The sequence below is a fragment of the Pollicipes pollicipes genome, unplaced genomic scaffold (genome assembly GCF_011947565.3).
Source record: "Pollicipes pollicipes isolate AB1234 unplaced genomic scaffold, Ppol_2.1 Scaffold_5724;HRSCAF=6776_pilon_pilon_pilon, whole genome shotgun sequence".
Taxonomy (NCBI): domain Eukaryota; kingdom Metazoa; phylum Arthropoda; class Thecostraca; order Pollicipedomorpha; family Pollicipedidae; genus Pollicipes; species Pollicipes pollicipes.
Window position 1 is genome coordinate 43,529,304 of NW_023596746.1, and position 26,316 is coordinate 43,555,619.

Below are 26,316 nucleotides of genomic sequence, written 5' to 3' on the forward strand. Positions count from 1 at the left end.
AGAACGCGTGGCTGGCAAACCTCTTACATGGATAATAGATCGCCACAAACTCATATCGGATGAGCAATATAACTCCCAAAACGCCAAGTCACTCCTGTGCTTCTAGATATTGCTCGCGCTTGTGATATGGTACATAAACCTGCTCTAATTTGCAAATCTTATAAGCTTAGATTTAAGGTACATTCGGCATACTATTCCGTGGGCTTTCTCTCGGGAACTCGGCCTTTGCTTGTAAGATGCTGATCGGCTGTCTCTGATGTGCACATCCAAGTGGTCTTCCACAGGGTAGCTGTATATATTTTACAGTTCCTCAACCTAGTGATAAACATTTATTTGACGACCTTCCTTCGGAGACATCCTCGTTCTATGTCGTGGATGGCAGCATAATTTGACACTCAAATGTAGAATCCTCGATCATTCCCACTCTTCCAGGGCACGCTCCAGAGGTAACGGCAGAAGTCAAAACATTACAGTCTCCAATTTCCGTTCTTGACCCGACATTATCGATATTTCAACACATCGAGCATGTCCACACCAAGTGCATGACATGTATGAATTTGTTTAGGCGCATTTGACGGTCAGGATACGGTGCTGACCGACATACGCTACATTATTGTATAAATCCTCGGTTCTTCCACTTATCAAATATGTATCCGTGGCGTAGGCGGGTGGAACGGAAGGCAGCCTAAAATTCCCTAACTGTTATTCAAAATATGCTCTTGCGACTTGCACAGGGAGCACTACACACATCCCCTCTTTCAGCACTCGATGTAGATGCGTTCACTGCCTCTAGCCCTCCGACGTACTGATCACACTATGAGGCATGTCACGAGGATACCTCTTGGGACCAGCAGAACATCGCTCGGGCCTGACAATCGCGTCTCAAGTCACTCTAGCCCTCCGACGTACCGATCACACTATGAGGCATGTCACGAGGATACTTCTTGGGACCAGCAGAACATCGCTCGGGCCTGACAATCGCGTCTCAAGTCACTCTAGCCCTCCGACGTACCGATCACACTATGAGGCATGTCACGAGGATACTTCTTGGGACCAGCAGAACATCGTTCGGGCCTGACAATCGCGTCTCAAGTCACTCTAGCCCTCCGACGTACTGATCACACTATGAGGCATGTCACGAGGATACTTCTTGGGACCAGCGGAACATCGCTCGGGCCTGACAATCGCGTCTCAAGTCACTCTAGCCCTCCGACGTACTGATCACACTATGAGGCATGTCACGAGGATACCTCTTGGGACCAGCAGAACATCGCTCGGGCCTGACAATCGCGTCTCAAGTCACTGATGGTAGCTTAAACTATGTTTTCCGCGAGCCTGCGTGCTATCTGATTTAGTAGTGCCCCTATGGCAATGGCACCTCGAACAGCTTTGGTTCTCTTTGTTGAAGTTAAACGCACCGTGAAAACATGTAGTGTACAACAAAGTTCAATCACATGGTCGCAAAAATATTCACACTGTTGCTTCATTTATATTGATGGTTTCAGGGCTGAAAATGACACTGGATGTGCGGTACTCTTTCACACACTTTTCCCTCAAAAATGCAATTACCGGATGGAACATCCGTGTATCTTGCAGAACTACTACCTTCATTTCTTTCCTTGCAGCACATCGAGGGACAAAATCAAAGGATCAATTTTTGGTGATTTGATCGGATTCGGAGCCGGCACAGCTGTTACTGACCATGACTGAAAGGGAATATGTCACATTTTAAGATTTTAAAGCAGGCATCTGTATATCAAAACTTAAAAGACAGCTCTAGACAACACAATTTCTCTGTTTAGTAAATGTTTCACTAGAAACCTCATTTTTTTATTACGTCATCGCACCTTGCGCAACATTGATTGGCAGGTAATTGTGGCCGTTATGCCTGGAAATCATGCCCACAAACACCAGATATGAACGACTCAAACATTATAATTTTATTGGGGTTGATCGCCAGGTGGTTTATGGAATGACAGGATTTGTATGACGTGATTACGACGCCATGGATGTCAAGGTAACGTTGAAATAATCTCCCAGAAATCGCCTTTCCATCTTTGCGGGCGTGTAGTCCAAAGCCTATCAGGGTTTAGGTCTCAAGAACGACTGTGAACTGCAACGAATGATTTTCACGATGGCTATTTTCGTTCAAAACCCCTTAGAAAAAAAGACCACTCCCTTTAGCTTACCACCTCCTTGCCAATATTACATATATATCTCATTGTTCACGCGCACAAGACAAAATATATTAAATTGCTGTGGGGGCTGGGCCATAGGCGTATCACAGGAGATGAGCGGGCCTACCAACTGGCGAATTAAGCATTGGCGTCCCCTCCCATCGCACTCACCCTTGTTGACCATGCTTTTATAAAAATGGCGATTCACAACTGGAGAAAATAAGGTTGGCAACGACGATGGCGGATAACGCTAAGACCCAATTTCATTACACATAACCAGAAGCTACATCTCGGCCATCAGTAAACCGTACAGACCGATTGGAAGGAAAGACATCGACACGTCTCCGCAATGGACACACAAAGTTGGGCAAAATGGACACGCATAGTTGTATTTGAAACATCATAGTCCCTTACATTATCTGTGTGATCGCTCCCTGGCTGTTAAGCATATTTTACCTTAAAGGAAATGTTACACATTGGAAGGCATTAAGGTAGGCATCAGATATGGTGTAGAAAGCTCACTTGTAACTAATGGTAAGATTTTAAGGTTCAAAAACGGCGCTAAGAAGCAAAATTTCAAAGTTTGTAAAAACGCGCCCAATTACGTCATTGTTTGATAGCGTCATGGAATGGTTTTTGTGACGACAGCAGTACCTGGCAGCATCTGGCAGCCAGACTTTAAGAACACCTCAAAACATGAAACGAAACGAAAACTGACGCTAGTCAACCATTCTCGCCGCGGGGCTGTGTCGGGTGGCGTATTAGTGGGTTGTTGGTGAACTGTTTGACATACGCTACGTAGCGATCGCCAGCTTCTATGCCAGCTTATTAATATCAAAGCACGACATGATTTGCTGCTGCTGTTGCTGATGAGTTACTAATGATTTTGTCAATACTTTATTGTCGACTCACCGTTGCCTGCAGTGTTGTAGTCCTGACATTGATATCGGGTGATGTGAACGGTACTTCTTTATTGTTTGTACCTGGAAATGCGGTGTCATACGAAAATAAATAAATTTAACGTTGCCAGGAATTCATCGCCAAAGCATTGCTATTGCTATGGTAAAGATGGTAAGGCTGGTAAGGATGGTAAAGGTGGATGGTACCGAGAACTGTTTTGCTTGGAATTGTATATGCAATTTATAGTTAACCCTGATATAATCACTGTGGTGCAATCACATTCTCGCTATTGATAGTCCTTTGGCATTGTTAAGCTAGTTGTTATTAGTCAGTCATAAATTATGAGATGTCTCATAGACTTGAAAGAGTAGTCAAACAATGTGATGCATTGTGTAATGGCGCAGGTCGACAGCGGTGGCACTACCTCAATGCTGTACTGTGGCATGACATAATGAACAATGAAATAGTTTTTGCACTGCAATCTATGCAGCTTTCATAATAAACTAAATCATGCAAAGATGGGTGAAGTGTCCTCTCCTGTATTGACTCTTCGTCTGACATGTGAATGACCAAAAACACATGATACAACATACAAATCACTCTCAGCAAACAGACAACCCATAAGTGGCATCGCTTGCTCAGCCTGTTTTGGGAATCCACAAAACATAGGTGAGAAAGATGCAAACACATCTTCCACTTTCACAGCCATACAACATACTGCAGCCATCAGGGCGCTTTACCAAAAAATAACAGGAAAGTTTTACATGTGATATAATGGCACCACAAACACGCTGATCTTGCACAAGGCTGGAAACCTGAAGTGCTTGTAGTTACAGCTGGATGGGCAAAATGCAAGGAAGTGATGAAGCTGCCAGGGCACAAAAGGCTCATGAAAACGATATTATAAAGTGCTATCCAAGACACCAACAGCAATATTTTTCCACCTTTCTCAGCACCCAGCATCTCACGCAAGTTGCAGTCACTATGCCATTGATGGCTCACGAGCAATGCTCGCCTGCATACAAAATTTGTGAGGATTATGTGCATCAGAAGTAAGACAGCTCTATATTTTCAGAATTCTTTAGGGAAAGACAATTTTGTCGAGCCATATGATGTGAGCCTGTATTGAGCATGTGCATTCATGAGCTGCACGCACCAGCCCCTACTGCCAAAATGAGTTACTGATATCATGACACGCAATGGATTAATTACATTCCGTAATGTCTCAACAGGTTCAAAATGTTTGCAAGGTCATAATAAAGTACCAGCTTGCATTTGTACACACCTGCAACATAAGTGCTAGTGCTTCTCTTAGTTTGCCAGCGTTCCTTCGTCATGTTCAAACACAAAGGTAGAGGCATGTATCAATATATCCCATTTTATTGGGAGTCAGTAGACTTAAAGAATACCAAAACAATGTTTTACCAGAGGTACAAACCTCGCACGCTCACTCCTCATCGCATCAAGATCACCACAGACCACTGGCACGCTCCACCAGTGTACATAAACTAAATATCTTAGTTTGCCAGGGTTCCTATGTCATGTTTAAACACAAACATAAGGGTAGAGGCAGGTATCAATTTATCACATTTTAGTTGGAGCCAGTAGACTCAAATAATACCGAAACAATGTTCCCTCTCAGAAGTACAAACCTTGCGCGCATACTCCGCATCACATCAAGATCACCACAGGCCACTGGCACGCACCACCAACGATCACACGCATTCCATGCCCCCGATTGACACTATTTTGTCAAATAAATGTGATATCACACTTCCACAGCTTGCAGAACTAGCAAATTGCAGGTTTTCTCGCAATTTCCGCATCGATTTTCAGTCATAACACCATATTGCAGCGCGACCTCCCTTTAAAACAAAGTCCCAGCTGGGGTTCATGGTAATGCGTCTCAACAGGTTTCTTCAGGAAGTAGAAAAAACGCTAAGGGGGGGGGGGGCGGGGTAAAGACAGATTTGCCGTCGCGTCTTCGTTTTTATAACTCTCGGAAAAGTGCCCGTTTTTTGGTTGCCGTACTTTTTTGCAGGCAGTGGCGTTTTTTATAACGTTGACCTTTGGTCTAGAAATAAGAAAAAATGACCCGTTCACGAGGGGTGCCGCACAACCCGAAAATGCTCACGCTTACGTTCGCGAAGCGCATTCAGCAGCGAAATCTTGCTAATAGCGAATGATCTTCCGCACATTGCATCATACGTGCCGCATCATCGCTTTTGCGAACGTACCAGCGGTCATGCTGTTTTGACCATAAGCAGAAAACGGCATGTAGTATGGCTGCGATCGCATGACGTTTCTATGACGTCACTAATGCCGAGGCAACTTTGAAATAAGCTCCAAATAGACGTTTCCCACTTTTGCGGGCGTGTAACTCAGAAACCAGATCCTTTTTCGTCTTAAAAATGACGTGACCGTGAACTGTGTGAAAATGTCCTCAAGATGGCAATTTCAGTTCAAAACGCCATACAAATGTGGAACATTTCCTTTAATGTGACGACTTTCAACAGCAGCGAAGGGCACTGGGGGCATATCGTCGTCACCAAAGTGCTGCGCTATCGTCGAAAGTCTCCCCCAAGTATTGACCAACCACATTTTCTTGATTTTCTGTTCAGTTTTGTTAGACGTGCCGATATGCTTAAAGCCTTGTGAACTTAATAGCATTACTTCCTTCTTCAACCATGTAGTAGAAACTAGAGGGTTTAGTTCTTGAGAAGTGCAGGGCTGTGAATTGCATCGAGTAATCTTCAAAAGGTATATCAGACCAAAACTCCATACAAGGGTGGAAAACGTCCTTTAAAATCATGAAGTCAGCAACAAGTACGAGCATACCTGCCTGGTGCAGTTTCGTAGAAGCTATCAACGCCAAATCCGCACTCGTCTGTATGCTATAACAGCATGTTCGTACCGCTATCCTTAGTTAACATAAAGATTATTATCAGCCAATGTGATCAAGTGCCTTACTTCCAGCCACCTCCACAAAGCATGTTTCATTTCCACTGATGCTTGCAAGTTACCAGCTATTGCATTTCTGTCCACACCATTCCAGGTGATGGTTCGGCCTTAGTACCTTACGCTAGGAGCAATAACAGAAAACCATGCCGTGTCGGCCATGAAGCACTCTACCCCTGTAACCTGTCCGCTGCCGGGGAGTGCGCCTGGGCCAGCTCCGCTGCGCCGAGTAGCTACGTGTTACGACACCGCCTAAGCTTATGCTAGTCGTAACGTTATGTTATGCTATCATGCTTTTATCGTATGTTAGCCAGATTTACCGTACTTTTATCGTAAACTGTTACCTAAAGAGCAGGACAAGGAGCCTGCTGAGAATCCGGTGTGCCAATGGGGCGATGCCGACGTTTTCCGCTGGCTCATGGCCGAGTTCCTTGGCAGTCGTCTTTGAACTGTAGCGTGCCATCCTCCCGCAGAAGAAACAGACAAAGCGATCTTCGAGAGACCATCTAGGTCGATGCTGTCGTCACACATTATGTTGCATTGGTGCTTTGGTGGGAAAACTATCTCGTACCAAACCCATTGCACCAAAGGAAAGTGGTTGACAGTTGGTCTTACAAGCGAGAACGATTGCACCAAATGTAGGGGCAACATTCAGGGCGGCCCCTGCTATTCGTTGTGAGGTGGTTTACCTACGTGATGCAGTGAGGTGGTTGATTCATAGGCAAACGTGAGTCAAATAGCCGCAGCAAGTCTGCGTGCATACGAATCGTCCGATCATTGCTTCGGACACAGATTCTTCCACAGATTCTGGTGGCATTTTATATTTACTACGATATTCAACATCTATAAGAACATACTAATGCGCTTGTATTTTCTCATTTCCATGCTTTCGTCCTTGTGGAAGAAGTATGTTTCGTCGTAGTTCACCACTCGTCTCTCCACAAGTTCTAGCCGAAACAACCTTGCGAAGGGAGCTGCCGAAAAGAAACAGGTCAGGTGGATCATGCAACGCCGAGAAGATATTATGAACAGGCGCAGGATATTATGGCATACTTTTATTGTGTGCAAGATACCGTAAACGAACGCAGTGTGCAGTATGCCAGACACGTAAACGTGAGGTGATTTGATACCTGATGAAAATGCGCCATGTCATCTCGTCATCCCTTGCGATTATACAGGTGACTTAACACTCAAAAAACTTACTAGGATAAAGGTGAGACCATCTGCCTTCAATCATAGTTCCGTTTTTTGCATGCTTCTTGTGCATGGAAGTCGCTCTATTTAAAACTGAACGTGAGGTGTGCATAGCTGAAACGGAAAAGGGTTATGTTATAGGTAAAAGGCGTGCTAGACTTCATACGAATCTACTTAAAGCAAGTGTTTTCGCACATGGTGTAAAAACAGGAGTGGGGCAGTGGGCATGTCCCCCCCCCCCCCCCCACACACACACACTTGAGTGTTTAATATTAACCTGATCGCGATGTACGGAAAGAATCGACTTAAACATTGGCGTGCCCCCCCCCCCCCCCCCCGTTCTTTCTGAGACGTTACTGTGCCAGTTTACAATGATCTGTACGTAAATATTCAACACAACTTTTCATTTTTACATTGCTCGCGCATCTTATCCAAGGTTCCAAGACTTATTTCACAGTACAGTCATTTTGAGCAAACATCGGCTCCGCGTCAAAGAACTATTTGCTTTTCACGCGACTTCGCCGGCGTGTGGAGCTGTTGTTCTCATTTGCTCTTCCATCCACGCACGCTTCTCAGTATTTCTCAAGTCGCTCTCACGGCTCGCTAGTCCAGATTTATTTACCATGGATTCACGATTCACTTAATTATAAACAAAGGCCATTCCTTCCAGTCAGCCCACCTGTGTTTCTTCCGCCACTTCTCTCAGTGACCGCTACACACAGCACGTAACCGACTGACGCACAGATGTTTTATTACCCCAGGAGCATTGTTAAACTGTCGCCATCAATACCAGTGCTTGTGCTCTCCGGTAACGAATGCCAGAATGCACCCTCTACACTCTCCCGTGCCAATAGTTCTTCACGCTGTGTTTGAGCCGGCGACAAAACGCAGGGTGGGATGACGAGTCCAGTCTGGCCACCGTTCCTCGACGTGGGGGATAACGGCTGATGCTATTCGCCACAACAAAGTCGAAGACTGAACTATTAAAGATTCATCAACCTTGTGGGGATCATTTTACCTTTTCTTATTATTACAAGTTCCAATTTATTTGTGATGACAGCACATCTGCACACATCACTGGAGACCAGTTCCACTCCCATAAAGTAAAGATTACTTGCGTCGAATAGAGATGAGCGAAGTGATGCAGTATTCGATTCAGCGTTCTGTGAATCATGACTGGGCTCCATTCAGCATTCTGCCAATGATGACTGGACAACAGGCGGCCGTCGACGAGCGCAAAGCGAACACCGAAGGCCGGTGGATCTGGCTAATCGAAAAATAAATGAAACCTTGAGGTGGTTGAGTTTTAACCACTGGCGTAGGTACTGAGCACGAAGCCATGACACCTATTTAGAGAGGGGGTGGGTATCAGGACCCACCCTCTATTTTCGAAGTTTGATGTTCACCATTTGGGATAATGTCATCCAAAGAGTTTGCTCCATAAGTGTTGCTATTTTCTCTCGCAATTCTAACGCCCGTTGTCCGTACCCTCTGCGTTAAATCTCGTCACGGTATGTCCTAATTTTGCCTTGTTACAGATGATCTAATTTTTTAAACTTCTTCACATATCAAGCCAGCGTGCTGTGTTCCATTTTGAAAGCAGCGAAAAGGAAAAAAACTGGAAATCAGTACATTGCCTGTTTGCACGCAATCCCGTTTGCATATATATATATATATATATATATATATATATATATATATATATATATATATATATATATATATATCTATATCTATATCTATATATATATATACAGACTGCGTTAACTGGTGACGGTTCATTCCTGCCAGCTGAACCAGCAAACAAACACCACTGCCCCACATTACAAACAGCCTGATAGCCGCTCGCACGGGCAGCAATCCCGTCAGCCTGAGTGCAGGCGAGCACTCGTGCGGCCAGCAGTGCCGTCAGCTTCTTAGTGCAAGCAAGCACTCGTACGGCCAGCAGTGCCGTCAGCCTCTTAGTGTAGGCAAGCGCTCGTACGGCCAGCAGTGCCGTCAGCCTCTTATTGCAAGCAAGCACTCGTACGGCCAGCAGTGCCGTCAGCCTCTTAGTGTAGGCAAGCGCTCGTACGGCCAGCAGTGCCGTCAGCTTCTTAGTGTAGGCAAGCACTCGTACGGCCAGCGGTGCCATCAGCCTCTTAGTGTAGGCAAGCACTCGTACGGCCAGCAGTACCGTCAGCCACTGTGTGTAGGCGAGCACTCGTAAGCCAGCGGCGCGGAAAGCCATTGAGTGTAAGCGAGCACTCGTGCGGCCAGCCGTGCAGTAAGCCACTGAGTGTAAGCGAGCACTCTCACGGCCAGCGGTGCAGTAAGCCACTGAGTGTAGGCGCGCACTCGCACGGCCAGCGGTGCAGTAAGCCACTGAGTGTAGGCGCGCACTCTCACGGCCAGCGGTGCAGTAAGCTCCTGAGTGCAGGCGGATACAAACTGCCCACCTGACAGGCCGTCCTCGGACGAGATCATTCTCCGAATCCCTCGGCTGTGGAACAACACAAGCCGAGTGCGTCGGTGCTGACCTGTTTCGCCGATCCGTATTGACTCTGCGAAGAAAATAGAGTCGATGATTTTTCAACCCGCGTTTTGAATGGTGCCGCAAACGCATGTGCGGTCCCCACGGTACAGGCCCGAATACCTTTGATCATCAGTTTTCATTTATTTGCGTTTGTTAGTGGGTTAATCAGTGAGTAGACAGGGACATTGATAACCTTGGTGCCTAATTGTGAATATACGGGGTCACATGCACGTATGCTGGCCATTATCAGTTTTACTTGCATTTGGTACGCTTGTTCAATATCTCAAGGTTTCCAAACACCACCTCTGTCACTTGCGGAACCATCCCAGAAAAAGTAGACCACTGGCGATCACAGTTTGACGGTGGTCAAAGTTATATTGCTTGGCTGACCTGAAGAATTGGCGTGTTTGCAGTACTGCAGGAGGGGCTGAACAGACCCGGTGACACTGAAGGTCGTGCGTTCAGTGCCCTTGGGGCATGCAGCAGGCGGCAACGCACCTGACGTGACGTTCCCCATCTGGTCACTGTTAAGACCACAGAAGCAGCTCCCACTGTGGAACACAAAGCATGTGTATAGCGCGTAAAAACATGAAACCAACCTTGTCCAAAACAACGCTAAAAATTTAGATATCATAAATATCGATACAGTAAGATTGATACACATACATATATACATATATATATATATATATATATATATATATATATGTATATATTGTGTCTTTGTGGTGTTCCCATTAGGAGTGTTTCTTACATGTACGAAAATGAAAATAGGATTCCGTCCTACTTCAATTAGTCATGCTTCATTTATGTTCTCCGTACCAAAAGATGCTTTCCAACAGTAGTGCACAATTTTTCGTCCTTTAAAACTCAAAACTTATTTCTGGTGCAATTTAGTCTTCTCCGACGATGAGATAGGATCTCGAAACGTTAGAATGGAATGAGTGATGAATATATGAGTAATTTTGTGCGAACCATACTTAATCTAAGCGATGACGCCAAGTCAAAGGCCCGGAAACTAGAACGATGCATCAAAACGCTCGTCAATGCTGAGTCAGCAGTTATTTTTTAATCAAACATATATATATATATATATATATATATATATATATATATATATATATATATATATACATATATATATATATACATATATATATATATATATATATACAGATATCCCATTGCCTCGACTAGACATGCCATGTACAAATGGTACCGTGAGCGATTGGAAATTTATAGCGTTGTTTTGGATACGGTTCATTTAACTTACATATTTTGACACCGTCCTCGCTCAGCAAAGGCCATCAACTGTGCAAGAATTGCACCAAAATGACATCATATGAACCATTCTAAGTTGCTTGCTAACGCCCTTGAAGTTTCAACTACGTATGACAGGGGAAGTTCCGTATCTCAAACCGCTTTGATTGGGTTGAGTCGATTTTGGTCTCAAATTAAGTGCTACATATGCTTGGTACCATGAGGATAAAGCAATTTAACGCGCGCAAAATGTGTCAGAGATCTGCAAACTGTCTCAAATACGCATGTTTCTTCTTCCATCGCCACATTAAGGCATCCACTACATTTTACGCTGCTTATCATATTTGTTATGGCGAACTGGTAGGTTTCAACCGCTAGTCGTTTTCGCGATAAAATAAACTTCATTCCACTACAGCCCCTATGATCCCTCATGGTTGTCAGTTTGCTAAACAGTGTCTAAATGTCTTTACTTATGATCATCAGGAACGTCTAGATTGCGTTTCTAGCTGCAGGCAGGGAAGTGATCATGATTTTCTACTGAGATGATATCCCAGCTTGGCTTCTTTGCTACAGGATTCATGATGTCAAACGTTCATTTTTGTTGTAGCATCGATCCATGCAAATCGTGATAGTTATTTGTGCAGTTATTCGACTAGCAGTAAACGGCCCCTATTAACAGTCTGCGTTGGTAATTGTTGTGTAAATGCATTTCAGTTTAGTTATCAGCGTCTTTCCCGCCTCACCCCGCCGTGTCGTTCACAATTTTCACCTTTATCTCTACCTTTAGCTTCTTTCCTTCGTACCTATATTTACCTTTACGTTTACAACCTTCACCTTTACCTTTATCTAGTGTTGGGCTGCCCAAAGCTCCATGACGGAGGTTAAAGCGAGTGTTTCACATTTGTAGGGGGTTTTGAGCTGAACTAGCTATCTCAAACATCATTTGGTACAGTTCGCGGCCCTGTCCTTCTTCTGCCCTAAACCCTTCAAGTTTCTGAACTAGGCACCCACGAAGATGTGCAGACTGTTTCGGGGAGACCATTTCAAGGTCGCTAAGGCATCTATGACGCCATAATAACCCATCGAAATCGTGCCATTTCATTAGTCATGCGGCGATCAAAGCCAAGAAAAAGTATAATTGTCAAGTCGTTCATATCTGGCGTTCGTGGCGCAAATTTCAGATATAACGGCCGTCAGTTGGCTCTCAACAGTTGTTGTGTAGGGTACCATGGCTTAATCAAATAATGACGTATTGAGGAACTTTCTTATTTAACAGAGAAATTGTATTGTCCAGGACGATCTCTTCCTCATAAAAGTATACCAATAGTTATAGATGGGCTTATTTAATCATATCTAATGCTTGCTCCAATATTTTCAAGTGCGGAACATTCGCCTTAATTTACGAGCTGGCTAACATTTAAATTTCACCAGCGTTCGCCGAGTTCTCAACATTTACATAGCATTCCTCAAGGGAGTATCCCAGTTACGCACGATTTGATCAGTAACACCAGTTCTCTCAAAATCCTTCTAAATGGCTTAGACTTCCGGTTTGAAACAGCCGACCCTGCGTGAGAAATCTCATCTGACTCACTGCTCACCACTATGAATGTCATGCACTTCATTTGCCTTGCTGTTGCCAACGTGCGTACTTTGTAATGTTTGCAACAGCCCAATGTTTTCAAATGTTTGCACAATAAATTAGACGAGCTATAAAAGCTTGGAACGCTGCTAAGACCAGAAGATATGCGAACGTGAAGCTTTTATCCCGCCAATTCAAGAAACGTCGTACTGTGGCTTTTGGTTTCTCCCCAACGGCGTTTACTACAGTGACTATTTTCGAGGCGCACTTTAACTTTGGAAATGGGAGTATGCATGATCCGTGTGACGGAATGTTTCAGATTTCAACCTATGTGCTCTTCGGTAACAGGCCCTTGCACGCTGGGCCAACCACAAACGGTCTGTTATTCGCACCACTAGAGGTGCGCACGGCCATTGTCATGAAGACGGTGGTCGCGGCTGCAGGGAGGAAGGGAAGTGCTGCAACAAAGCACTGACGGCTCAATTTAGGCTCGAAGAATAATTGAAATTGGCATCTTTGTTATGTTTTGACGGTGCTGCTTTACCACTTCCCAGTGCTATTTTTAGACGCAGCTAGTCCTGAGGTTTCGATAGAATATTGTTTTGAAATACGCCCGAAATGTGGGACACCCCTTTCACTGGTTTCTGCATCCGGAGGGAAAAAAACGTTAGAATATGAAACATTTGGTGTTGGCGATCCGGCTAAATTACACTACACATGCATAGTTCACTTATCCAAACAGGCCGCATTGACGGTGTGCCAAAAAGAATAGTATCATGATACGACATTGATTAGCCTGTTAGCGAAATAATGCGATATCATCCCAGATAAGTTATTTTTGCGATAATTATTGTAGTTGCGTCGGCAGATGCATACGTAATTCGATTCAAAACCCAGTCAAATGCCTTACAAAATTAACGGCTGGGGAAATATTCTTAAAATCTGAAATGTGTTCGGAATCTTCGTCCTAGGCTGGACGTACAAACTCCGTAGGTCCTGGTTCAAACATTTTTATGTTATGTACGTTCCTGAGACTCAGTCGGTGTTCATGGTGCCTGATGATCGCGGTGAGTAGTTTTCTAAGATAGTGTCCGGTGCGGGTCATCGTTAACATCCGGCGTAATCAATTTACGTCGAGTCAAATCGGGAACAGACGGAACGGGAGACAAGACCAGAGCATGACAGGACGGGTAGGCTGGGCTGGCGAAGCAGTCGGATGAAACAACTCGTTCCTCCCCTGCCGAGGAATTATGAAGGATGGTGCCGGATGTCAGAATTCAGGCAGTACATCATCGTGGAGGGGCGGCAGTGTCCAGCCTGGTGCTGCTGATAGCCGCGTGGGAAAAACCCGTGAACGCTCTTCACGGGACGCTCACCAGTGGTTACGATCATGAGAGACGACATTGGCTGCTTTACATCTGCACACCGTTCTGCCTACCTATTATGCCGTTCCTCCAAGCAGATCAAGCGGGTTCAAAGCTCTTTCCTCACCCTTCTAAGATGGCCACAAAGAGCTGCTCCTTATCCAGACAGTGGCAGAGACATTTCAGGTGGTTGTCGGCGCTGACGTTGGCGGATTTCCAGTAGGTTTTGTTCGCCGGTCCCACGTAGCACGTTCCATTCACTGCGGGCTTTACTACAGCGCGGGCGCAATGCATCCCAGTTATGACAAGTCGCCGGGACATCGTATTCTCGACGCGCCAAGTGACGTCCCGGCGTCTCCGGGGCAGGCAGGTGTTACAACTACTCAGCACCTCGCGACTGGCTACAGCTGGACGGGAAGCGTTCAGGCCGTCCCAGCAGGCGTGAAGAGCGTGTCATGTCGGTGGCTGCGCTCTCTGAGTGCCGTGACACGTGCGGAAAATGACACGCATTTTGGGGAGGGGCGAACCCAGATTGTTTCAACTACTCAACACGAGCCCAGCGTCTTTTGTTTGGAACGAACTGGTACCAAGTCCCGATGTAACCCCGCCACAGTGCTTTCCCAACAGGTCCACCTGTGATCACGTCACGCGCAGACGCGCTTACTCAGAAGTATCGTGCCGTTGAAGTACTCAGTCACGCGGCGCCGTCTCTCTTGGCCGCCGTCAAGCACCGCCCTGGCCACCCGCGACTGCACGCCAGACTGCTTGGCTGGATCACGGAGGACAAGGGTCAGTCGCTTCTCCTCTTGCAGACCTGGTAAGTTACCGCATTTGATATGCATTGTTACCAGATCGAATGGGCCCAAGAACAATGTTGTGGATAATTAACTTAACGGTTTATTGGGAGACATGAGGCCATGACCATAAGGCTCAACCAATTAGCGATGCGTCCATTTGGCTGCGTGTTATGTGAGTGTATACATTTAAGTACGGTACAGCAGTGTGCAGACTTCACCAGATGTGCGTGAACAGAGAATGCCAGAACAGTATTGAGCACTTACCGACCACTCGGGTATGAACGAGTTGCCGCTTCTTAATTCGTCGGTATGTTGCAGGATACATTGAACGGCCAAGGAATTCGGTAACTGCGCTGGAACTACTGTTCTGGGCCGCTGGAACGAAAGAGCTGTTTCAATTGACAACACCCAACGCAAGTATTGCAGGCCATCGCAACTATGACAAATTACAAGTAGTTGTAAGCCGCATAAAAACATAATCTGTCGCGGATCTGCAACTTAGATATGTAGGAAATGCTCGGAGTACGCAATCGGAGATCGCGGATTGAATTGGAGAGCTTTCGAATCATGGGTTGGATTGATGCACTGTCAAATAATTGGTATTGATGAACTGTGGCCATTGACATTGATAAATAAATCCATGGATTTGACAGAACCAGAAAACACAATTTTTGCTTGGTGAATAAGCCATTTTAAATGCACACACAAGTTTACTCAATTTTACAAATTTAAACGGGCTAAGCACCTGAATGTCACTTTCTTGAATGTGCTCATGTTTGCTATTTTCACATGCTCTCCTGCACTAGGCTGAAGCGGGGCTTGTACAGATGGGGCGGAACTATTTTATTTATGTCGTATTACGCAAACTAGACAACTCATAATTTCCAAAAAAAAAACATGGAAGGTGAAAACAGTTCATAACGAAATGCTTGGAAGTTAGTTTTAGTGGTCTCCGGGTATGTGTTCGTGTCTGGGCGGGATCTGAACAAACAACTGTTTGGTCTCAAAATCGCGAGCCTTCAATTACGAGGCCAGCCACTCGCATACAAACATAATTATCTAGGAAAGAGCCTGCTGGAATTCTACCTATGACGGAGAATGCCTACGTAGCTGCGAAAAAGCTTCCTTTCTGGCCATTACTTCTTCCAGTATAATTTATACCAAACCATGTTAAGGCGCCACACGGCACCATGCATAGGAGATAAGTATCCTTGGAGATAAATATCCCATCGTGGTAGACTAAAAAGCCTCATAACTGAACTAAATGAACACTTAGATGGAGAAAGTGCGAGGGATACGAAAGGCTTGCCCGCATAAAGGTCAATGGACAGACACGCACAGGCAAGGATACATGTTGTGAGGAGGAATGACGTCAGTTGCTTACGCAGCTCTACACACGGAGCGATTGAGAACTAGAATCCAAATGCTATGCCCCGATACCGCCTGGAGTATTCCGCAGGCGTCGAGGGTTTTGGCTTGGTAAAAGCAGCCCTGCTACCTCAGAACCTTGCTGACAGTCAGGAAAAATCGAACGGTAGTGGCCAGTCCTCTGCTGTCTGCTTGCAGGAGCTGTTTAGTTGAATATCACATATGGATGACATCACGAGCCGCCGATTATGTATCCCGCCATGGTGTTCAGAAAGGTGAAACATGAAATGTCGGAATGGGTCAAAGTGAAATCACACACGGCCGGCTCACGACAACGATGGGATTTCTCTGATATTATGGCTCATCTAACTTAAGCATAGTAGCAACTGTTTTGAAAGTAAGTGAGCTGTGTTGACCCGTCTATTTACGAAAGGTGCGAGCTCTTTTAGCCTGAAGTTTGTAACTCACGTGACAACAGGTGGTGAGCTGGTGTGACATGTCCTGTCACTGATCCCCACCGACAAGCGGTTAAGCCAAGTGATGGCTTATCTCAAGCAGTTCCAAACGGTGAAGTTTGTTGCAAGACACTAGCTGTCTAAGCTAAACTAGATGTGTAGGCATTCACTGCTGGCGTCAAACTTCGGTACCTGACCTTGCGTCAAATTGTGTTGGTTCAGAATGCATAATTTTTTCGTTTCACACGTACAGGAAATATGGTGGAAGCCTTGGCCCCATGGTTCAGGAGTTATATCAAAAGCTTGGTGGGGTTACTTTAAACGAGTGGTACGGAATGCAATATTTGGTTCTAAAGTTATTACAGGTACTGGAAAAAGCGTTAGGCAGCAATGCAAGCCTTTGGCGATAGCCACTTGTATGTTTGAAACATATTGATAGAATTTTGTGCGACACTAACTCGACATAGGTGCATGTGACTGCCGCTAACATTTGCGGTAACGTCAGCCAGCGTTTAATGCCGCTAGCGCTATTGAATTCCACGAGCAACTCCCACTTGCACACTTTCTTACTACCGCAATAGCGTCAACAATCTACCAAAACCTAGTTAGTTACATTGAAGACGTGGGCTTTATTTATAACAGCAATGCGCTTTGATTTGTTGACCAGTCTTGTGTACTTCGTTTTTACTCACCGGTTTCTCTGTTCAGCGACTTGTCTGGTTCCGTCAAAAAAGCCTTTGCCATGATGTAGTGGGTTCGTTTGTTGGAGGTGATGGTGATATTTTCTCCTGTAACTTTTTAAAACATTTCGACTTGTTAACTAAGCAATGTGAAAGACATGACACTTCTAAAACCACCGCTTAAATGCGCGTTTAAGAAAACAAATGCTCGTAAAGGAGGGACTTCATGAAAAATGAAAGTTAAAGTCCTTGTAAAAAACAAGGGTGGGTGTATCTTGCAACTGGGGATGAATATTGAACAGAAAGAAGCTGGAAATGGTAAATTAAGACAAACGTAATTGTAGGGCTGATGGCGGGCAACAACACAATAGAGCGTCCAGGCAGGCAATGCAAACGCCCATTGTATGCCCATAGGTACAATCCGTAAGGATCTTATCTTTGTCATACGTACGCGCGTGCATACATCACGGCATATAAAGATTCCTTAGCTCTGAATAAAAGGGCTGCAAACATATATATTTAATTGTGACAAACCTGTAAGGGAGCGCTGACGATGGGTTTCTTTACTGTCAGTATTTTCACCGTTGTAGGTCACATTTTGGGATGATTCCGGATGTTCAGAGCTGTTGGTAGCTGGTCCTAGAACAGAACATCATTACTTTGTCAAGCAACAGCCATATGTGGCAATTTTTCATCGAGTTGCTTTGCTCTTGGTAAGTGCTATTCTGAGTGGAAAAAGCATTGACACGACCGATAGTTAACCTACCTGGCATCCATGCTTGTTTCACGTTCTTGCCAGTGGTGTTCTCGAATTTTGCCTCTTTTACGTCATGGTTCCATTCAAAGGTCCGAGGCCGGAAACCTGAAAAGCGAATATTTGTGATTAGTTTAAGGTGACGCCTGTACTTTTATTTTTAAAACGGGCTTCTCCAGCTACACGTACGGGCTGACAACTTAACATTCCAATTCGGTTGCGTGAGCAACCTAGAGTGACTATGTAATCCATCCTTCACAACGTGCTGGATGCTGCCCACATTTAATTATCATTATTTGTTACCAGGGAAACAACTATACCAAATACATGAAATGCATGAAGGGCATTGCTACAAGAAGGCTGATCATGCATGAAGCTGTTCTCGGACGCAGCGTGCTTTTTTCTAGCTTCTTGGACGAGAGGGAGTGTAGTAGTCCCAGAGCGCTACCTACCTTCCGATAAGAAGTACTACTTAATTTCAGGAGTGCAAGAAAAATAATTATTGTCGGGCAGGTAAGTTACTGAACGGCGTCTCTTTATTTTGGAGGCGTGCAACACGAATAAGTCATTCCTTCCAGATACTGTACGGTTGTAAAGCTAGGTTAACTCATTAAATTTTCAGTTTTACAGCTTCCAGCTCAGTTTCATCTTCATCTTTGCCATTCCGCTCTCATCTGCAATTTCATTAGGTGGGAGCAAACGTTATGGTTATTTGGTAGTTTGTATTAACCCTCCAAAAACACAAATTAAAGTAAAGAATTAACGAAGACATAGGGAGTTCATACTCTTTCAGCAAATGATGTAATGTATCTGACCCTTGATAAGCTGTTGATGCTCCAGACGGCGCAAAAAAGATAAATTCAGGACATTATGTCGTGAGCTGGATTTTGTGATCAGTACAACTTTAAGAGTTAACATTAACGCCGAAATCTGAATCGTGTCTATGTATGCACAGAGCAAGGGCACCAGGTACCTTAAAGTCCAAGACACCCCCGCGACTCCAGCCGCTTGCACGCGTCGAGTTTGGTTTGTTTACAAGATGCATCACGATCGGCGCCAGTGTGCCAAATGCAAGGTTTTCACACATCCCCAATTTTTCGGTCTCGCCACCACATCACGAAAGGAGAGCCTGGTGCAAACACCAGCAAGGCCTGGTAGAGAATTTTGCTTCAGGTATTTCTTTTATCCGAAGAAACTTGACGACCAAATTGCATCACTCCCGAAATGCAGCAGTGAAAAATTCAATACGGGTCTTCTGAATAGAATTTACAAGATGAATATCACAATTTGAGCACTTATTTTAACATATTTTAAGCCAAATCGGCTGATAACAAAACTTTTCCAAAAAAGTTTCAGTCTTTATATTCATCTCACTACTTTTGTTTTTCCTGGTATCATACGAGTGTGATACCACTTTAATTTTCCTTCCTTTCCCCACTGCCTTTAGAGGTACCATCTGTTGCTTAAATTGTTGACCAATTCATGTGCAAGATGCTCCAACTGCAAATGTGCACGTATTTTGTACATAAATCGGATTAATTCGCCAGCCGCCCAAACATGTTTGATATGCAAGTGAACAATTCACCGGGAATGAAAGAGACAATTTACAAAACTTATTTTTACCGCCATTTTTGCCCTCTTAAACCCTCGGTTAGCCATCTTTGGCTCATGGCGGTGCTCGATAATGATAAATCTAAGCCTTTCGAGTGTCTCACCAGGCTCCCTGACAAGGCTATCCTTATGCTGCCATGTATGCTGCTTTGGGACAGACCTGACGCAGCTAACACAGAAGTGTTTGATGGCGAAATTCTGCCTTCCGGAAATGTTTATCATGCACGCTTCTTACTTATTTCGCATTTTAATCTCTTAGATTGGTGGACGTGATTGCTATTTATGTTTGGGGGGGTGGGTGGGATGACTCTGTTTGTCAGCAAACTGTGCAAAGTGTGGTACTGACTTTTTGTTTTGGGGGGCCAGGGAGAAGCGCGCCCTGAAAAAAGCCAGTAAGTCTCCCGTGGACCAAGTAATTGCTTACCTCAAACCGCTGTCAACGCATGATTTGTAACCATAACTAGCCATTTGCTGTCCTAATGCATCGAACTTTGTCTAAGACACGTTGTGATGCCACAAGCATGCAATGGGCTTATTTCGTTCCACATTCTTGATTATTTGTCCCAAATTTCTTGAAGTGGTCCCTCATGGTTGCTTTAACCAGATTTTTTCCATAGTCGTCATGGTTTGGTGACTGACAAATGACTACTATATATATGCACTATATTTTTAACACTGATGCTGTAAGGTGCAGAGCAAATATAATATGAGGTAAATATCGACATTAAGCAAATAGACCATTGCATTGAAAATGTGAAGCCAACATCACAATTACGTCATTATATATGAGTTAACAGGTCTAAATAGATGCCTTTGCTGCAGCTGAAAATGCAAGCACCAAATTGGCATGGTCATCTGAAAGTTATGTTACTTTTGGAGAAGAGCGATTGTTTTGTGGAGCATACCCATTGTTGCTCTTGACAGAGGTTAACCATGGCGATCAGAATAGGTTGTTCAAGTTATTTGAAGTGTTTTCATTTGTGTGTTGTCAACTTTGTCTGATGTCAACAAGCATACACAAATGAACTGAATACAAAGGCAAGCTGAAACCAGCCAAAAAATGAGCTTTATCATGTTGTTATCATAAGTGCTGCTCTCAACAGGTAGGTGAGTTGAGATGGCGTTCAACATATAGGCTACTCTAAGTAAGGTTAAGTTGGTTAAGTGCATGGCAAGTGACAATAGGAATTGCGCAGGTATCAGTAACTCGCAACTGCTGTTGTGATACCAACAGGTTAGACAGGATGAGATGAAGTAAGACCTCCCTAGGTTAGACATAGTTAGGCTACTTTCATGGAAATAAACATTGGTATTTTGTAAGCCACACTGACAAAATGTTTGTTTTCCCTGACCCTATCTTAACAGAAGCCAAAGGTATGTGTGTTGTGCTTGACTTGGTGATGACTTGATGTTTAGGAGTCCAAGGTTTTTTTTTGTTTAAGAGCTTTATGCTTGTTGAATTTTCTGTTGTTGTTGAATTCCTTTGCTTTGTATTGTGTTTAAAACGCTGCGGAAGGGAAGTGCAAAGTGCAGCATCAAATTATTGGTGTTACTGAATTGCGTTATGCTTATTACACTGTCATGAAGTTGCTATGCTTTAATGTATTCTGCTTCACGTTAATGGCCTAAGATGTTAAGAAACAAAACAGTTTGTCAGGTTTATGATATTACGTCCACGCCACCCTGAAATTGATGTCTGCTGAAGCATCATTCACTAGCTCATAAGTTTCATCTTTTGTAACTTGAATTTTTCACTCCCGGGCAGCCTTTTTGCGATGAAATTTTTTGCTCCCACCCTAGTTCAAAAGCACTTCTGGCTCAATGGGATCCATTGCTGTTGAATAGAAACGCGCCGTGTAACGAGTACTTTTCATCAATATAGCTGAATTACGTCGTTGCCACACAACAACACGCTGAGAAAGTATAAAATTTTGACTCTTACCGGCAGACTTTTCATTCTTCTCAACAAGGAGGAATCCTTGCGCTGCTTTTCCTTGTGAAGAATCCATTTTCCACTCGCGAACAGTCACGTTGCCAGCTGTGTCAGTTGATCCGCACTCACATCCATTTCTGTGAAAAACAACCCCGATAAATGGATTCGCCAAGGCATTGTTAACATCTACAGCAGAACCGTCCGAGACCACGCAGCATCTCGATCACAACACATGTGCTCAGTATTTCTTAAGGTTAAAAATGTTTTTTTCAAGTCGCATTTCCCGGCTTGCTCTGAGTGAATAAGATCATAAAGTTTTGTAATAAATTTATCTCTGGGAAATATTTCATTTATGAAGATATTCAAGGAACCATCAAATGAGATGATATAAGATGAATATACACACACACACACACATATATATATATATACCACTTCTGGTGTACTTTTTAAGTGGAAAAGATCGCTCCAGACAGCACAGATGTCTGTTAAGAAAATATGCTTCTCAAGACGTCATGGTTTGATTACGTCATCGTAAATAATACAATTTTGATTGAGAACCAACTGACGGTCGTTGTATTTAGAAACCGCCATCACGAACGCCAGATTAATTAGATTTTCTTAGCCTGGCTCGCCGCATGGCTTATAGGATGGCAGGAGTTGAAAGACGTTATTATGACGTCATGAATGTCAAGGTGACTCTGAAATACCCTCCCCGATATACCTTTTCCCATCTTCTCGGCCATTTAGCTCAAAAACTAGAGGGGCTTTAGTCTATGGAGGGCTGGATTGTACACAGCGCCGAAAGCTCTTCAAGATGGCTATTTCCGTTCAAAGCCACATATAAATGTAGAACACTCCCTCTAACGTGTAGCAGATAAATCGGGCCACACGTATATATATATGTACGGTGCAGCCCAGGCACGCCCACAAGCAGCTTTGTTGTAATGCAAACACGAATTTTAGACGGCGACACTACTGTGGCATGCTTTTTAAATAAATAAAAAATGTTCAAACACCGCCTGGGGTATTTCACGAACCGCCGCAAGCGGTCTCAGTATTTCAATGTCCAATCACCGGTTAAAGAAATTGAAACGTTAATCGATAGCCTTAGTCCTATAGTTTGCGGTTATCGTATAGGTCATGACATCATAGACTAAGACAAATATATTTTTTTGAAATTGGACGGTCTTCATACATCCGCAAGATCATCAGCAACCGCAGTAATTGTTTTCAGAAAGCCCCAATATTACGACATTTGGGTGCTTGTAGTTGTAGCACGTCGCATACTTCACAGCTTGCTGGCAACGGAGAGGCCTTCGACTTATGCGTTAAAAGCGTACCATATTGTTAACGATCCAACGGTGAAGGCCCCTAGCAGAGTTAACGGAACCGTTCCACCTTTGAAGATATTGAAGCAAGCGTCAGATAAAATGCAATAATCTCGCTTATAACCATTGATATACTTCTAGGTGGAGAAGACTACTCTAGACACTGCAGTTGCTCTACTTGGTAAATATGCTCCTCAATGCGTCATTGTTTGATTACGTAGTCGTATCTTGCAGAACATTGATTTAGAGGCAATTGGCGGCAGTCGTGCTCACGAACGTGCACACTAACGCCATATTTGAATGATTCAACAATCATATTTTCTTGGTCTGGATTGCCGCATAGCAAAGGAATGACGCGATCTAAATGACGTTATTATGGCGTCGTAGACGCCTGGATGACTGAAAGAGTTCTCCCGAAATGGTCTGCACATCTTTGCAGACGTAAAGCTAAGAAACTTGATGGGTTTAGGTCTTAGAAAGGACAGGACTGTTAACAGCACCGCATGATCTTCAAGATAGCTATTTTAGTTCAAAAGCCATATAAATGTGGAACACTCCCTTTAAGTCAGGTGGGGCTCCGGTCAGGTCATCGGCTATGGTTGACTGCGGTAGGGGATATGGATTCCGGGCAATATGACCTGTTGAACCCAAATTGGCCTGCTCAGAAGTTTTCAGTTTGCTAAATGCATTGGATTACTAAGCAATTTGCCACAGCCTAAGACACCGCGAACAATTCTGCTTTGTCATTAATAAGTGGACCTGACATGACCTTTGTTAGCGATTAAATACGTTCCCGTATAACTTCCCGGACTCTGAATAAGGTGAAGCTAAACCGGTCGATGCAACATATTTTAACACAACACAGTTGTCAAATTTAAGTCTAAGCAGTCAGCCAAACTCCAACACATTGGATGAATGCAGTCAAATTGACATTAATGTCGAACACGTTGATGTGATCCCAGCGTCGTTAGTCAGCTCCCAGTGACGCCTTGGTAGATGCAGATGCAGCGCTCCTCCAGCTCGCGCGCGTCAGTGAGATGTCCACCAATCTTCGACTCACACTCCGAGCAGCATGAGTCGCGTGCCTGCCAGGTCGCGACAGGCGACGAAGCAGTCGACCAGGCTGGTGCGGCCCGGCTGCGCGCGCCAGCGCACCGACGCCGGACGCTCCGCCACCCAGAGCACGCGGTGGCCAGCTGGCGGCGCAGCAGACACCGGACGTCAGTGACTGAGGACCCTCCTCCCCGGGCTAACTCGACTGGGTCGGGCCGGACGTGTTACACGCTAGACATTGTGTGGAGGCTGCGATGGCATGAGGTAGCTCGGAATACGGATTGTCTTAGCGATGCTATGAACGGTAGATGTGAGAGCGAATGCGTTACAGTGGCAGGGAAACGTAGGAAGTGGAGCGGGAAAATGACGGCAAGTTTTTAGATACATCACACATAGTTGCAGGCATGAAATATTTGGAATATCTACAACATAAGCCTTGAATGACATTTGGGACATACTTAAAAGCATACTGTGTTGAAATAAAATAAGTGAAAGTGAAATAAAAAAAACATACTCATGCCCAGCTATGTACTTTGATATCATCAGTAAGTGACATAGCACCAAAAGGGTATGGTAATAAATACATTTTGACCATTAGCGGTGTGAATCACACGTTTCACGTTTTGGCACAGCACTTTGTTTTCATTGTAGCCCCAGATATCATTTCCGGAATGCAATATATTGGTGGGACACTTAATACGATATCTTGGGACTTCCCCGACTGGGTGATGATTCAACCTGTCAGATAATTGCGGTAACTAGCACGGTACGGATTCAAGGCCTCTGAAGTGCAATGTAGAAATTGCAAGTGATACGCTTGCCGTGAACACTTTCAGAAGTCAATTTTGTACCGTCATTATGGCCGTAAAAACATTACACGTTCAATGACCGCATGTCCTGCTGCTCTGGTGTCATCGCCACTCGTTCACAGCCCGTGCGAGGAGATGGAAAAATATGCTGCTGAGCTATCAGTACTGGACACACGTTTGGCCCACCATCTGGCCGCTAGCCGGTCATACCTCCGGCCCTTCATCTCACCACTAGCCGGCCACACCCCTGGCCCGTCACCTGACCGCTAGCGGGCCACACCTCCGGCCCGTCATCTGACCTCTGGTCGGCCACACCCTGACACGTTATCTGACCGCTAGCCGGCCACACACCCCCGGTCCGTCATCTGACCTCTGGTCGGCCACACCCTGACACGTTATCTGACCGCTAGCCGGCCACACCCCCGGTCCGCCATCTGACCTCCGGTCGGCCACAACCCCAGCCCGTTACCTGACCGCTAGCCGGCCAGACCCCCGGCCCGTTATCTGACCTCCGGTCGGCCACACCCCCGGCCCCTTATCTGACCTCCAGCCAGCCACAACCCCGGCCCGTTATCTGACCTCCGGTCGGTCACACCCCGGCCCGTTATCTAACCTCTGTTCTTCAGGGAGTCCAGGTTACGTCTCCACACACTGACGGTCAGGACCGAGTAGGAGTCCGTCGCTGCCGTGGCCCCTCTGGCAATGGGACATCGGCAGGCTTCGGAAAGTGTCACCAGCGCCGCCGGCATCGCCACACACCGACACCCATCTCTGCGGGACATTGGAAACTCCATCACTTCCTGGCTTTCAGCGTTCAGCGTTCTTGTACATCGTAGCACAAAAGCTGAAAGCTTTTTCGTTATGATATGACATTCTTGGTATGCGTTGATACCTTTGCAGTTACAACTTTTACTATGTTCACATAATACACAAAAGTATATATAGATATATAAGCACATACATATATATCATACACATAAGCATATACATAGCATACATAAGCAAAAGCATATACATATACATCATTAGATACATGGAATCAGATATTTGCGCATACATGCATATGTACACACACACACACACATATATACATATATATATATATATATATATATATATATATATACATATGTGTGTGTGTGTGTGTGTGTGTACAGAATCGGACAGATCTTGGTTAACAACGGTTTTCCAAATTCTGACGTTGAAAACAAAATACCATGACATATGACAAGACACTTTGACAGCAAACCATGACAAGACATCCAACCAACCGTCGAACTCTATTGTCAAAATCAAATGACATCTGCCCACGAACAAGGCGAAAAAGCTTTACAGGAAATAATCTCTCGACATAATGAGAGGATCCCTAACTTTCTTATGAGACACAGCCCAGACAAACCCTACAAACTAAAATGTACCCATGTAGTGTATCAATCAAAATGCAACATCGAAGGCTGCAAACATCGTTCGATGCACTACCTTGGTGTGACCACAACGGCACTCTCACGACCCCTAACAATGCACTTACATGACGGGGCACCTCTGGACCACATGCGACACGAACACGACCGGACATTG

The 26,316-nt window shown here is 44.8% G+C and overlaps 1 protein-coding gene across 1 annotated transcript; it reads right to left on the reverse strand.

Moving 5' to 3' along the window:
- Window positions 1-6,683: 6,683 nt before the first annotated feature.
- On the reverse strand, window positions 6,684-25,509 carry LOC119102565 (uncharacterized). Its single transcript, XM_037225961.1, has 13 exons — window positions 25,352-25,509; window positions 23,937-24,072; window positions 21,555-21,682; window positions 18,014-18,109; window positions 17,782-17,886; window positions 17,260-17,361; window positions 15,009-15,119; window positions 14,612-14,716; window positions 14,075-14,219; window positions 10,135-10,295; window positions 9,668-9,772; window positions 7,239-7,343; window positions 6,684-7,009 (listed from the first exon to the last, which is right to left on the reverse strand). The coding sequence occupies exons 1-13, from the start codon at window positions 25,485-25,487 to the stop codon at window positions 6,879-6,881; spliced, it is 1,566 nt and encodes a 521-aa protein (XP_037081856.1). The 5' UTR covers window positions 25,488-25,509; the 3' UTR covers window positions 6,684-6,878.
- Window positions 25,510-26,316: the final 807 nt, after the last annotated feature.

Coding starts and splice junctions, on each gene's coding strand:
- LOC119102565 (XM_037225961.1), bottom strand. CDS start 25,487: ATGCCGGCGGCGCTGGTGACACTTTCCGAAGCCTGCCGATGTCCCATT. Junction 14,220..14,611: donor CAACGGCACGATACTTCTGA/GTAAGCGCGTCT, acceptor CCCGCGCTGTAG/TAAAGCCCGCAGTGAATGGA. Junction 7,010..7,238: donor ATGGTCTCACCTTTATCCTA/GTAAGTTTTTTG, acceptor TCTTTTCGGCAG/CTCCCTTCGCAAGGTTGTTT.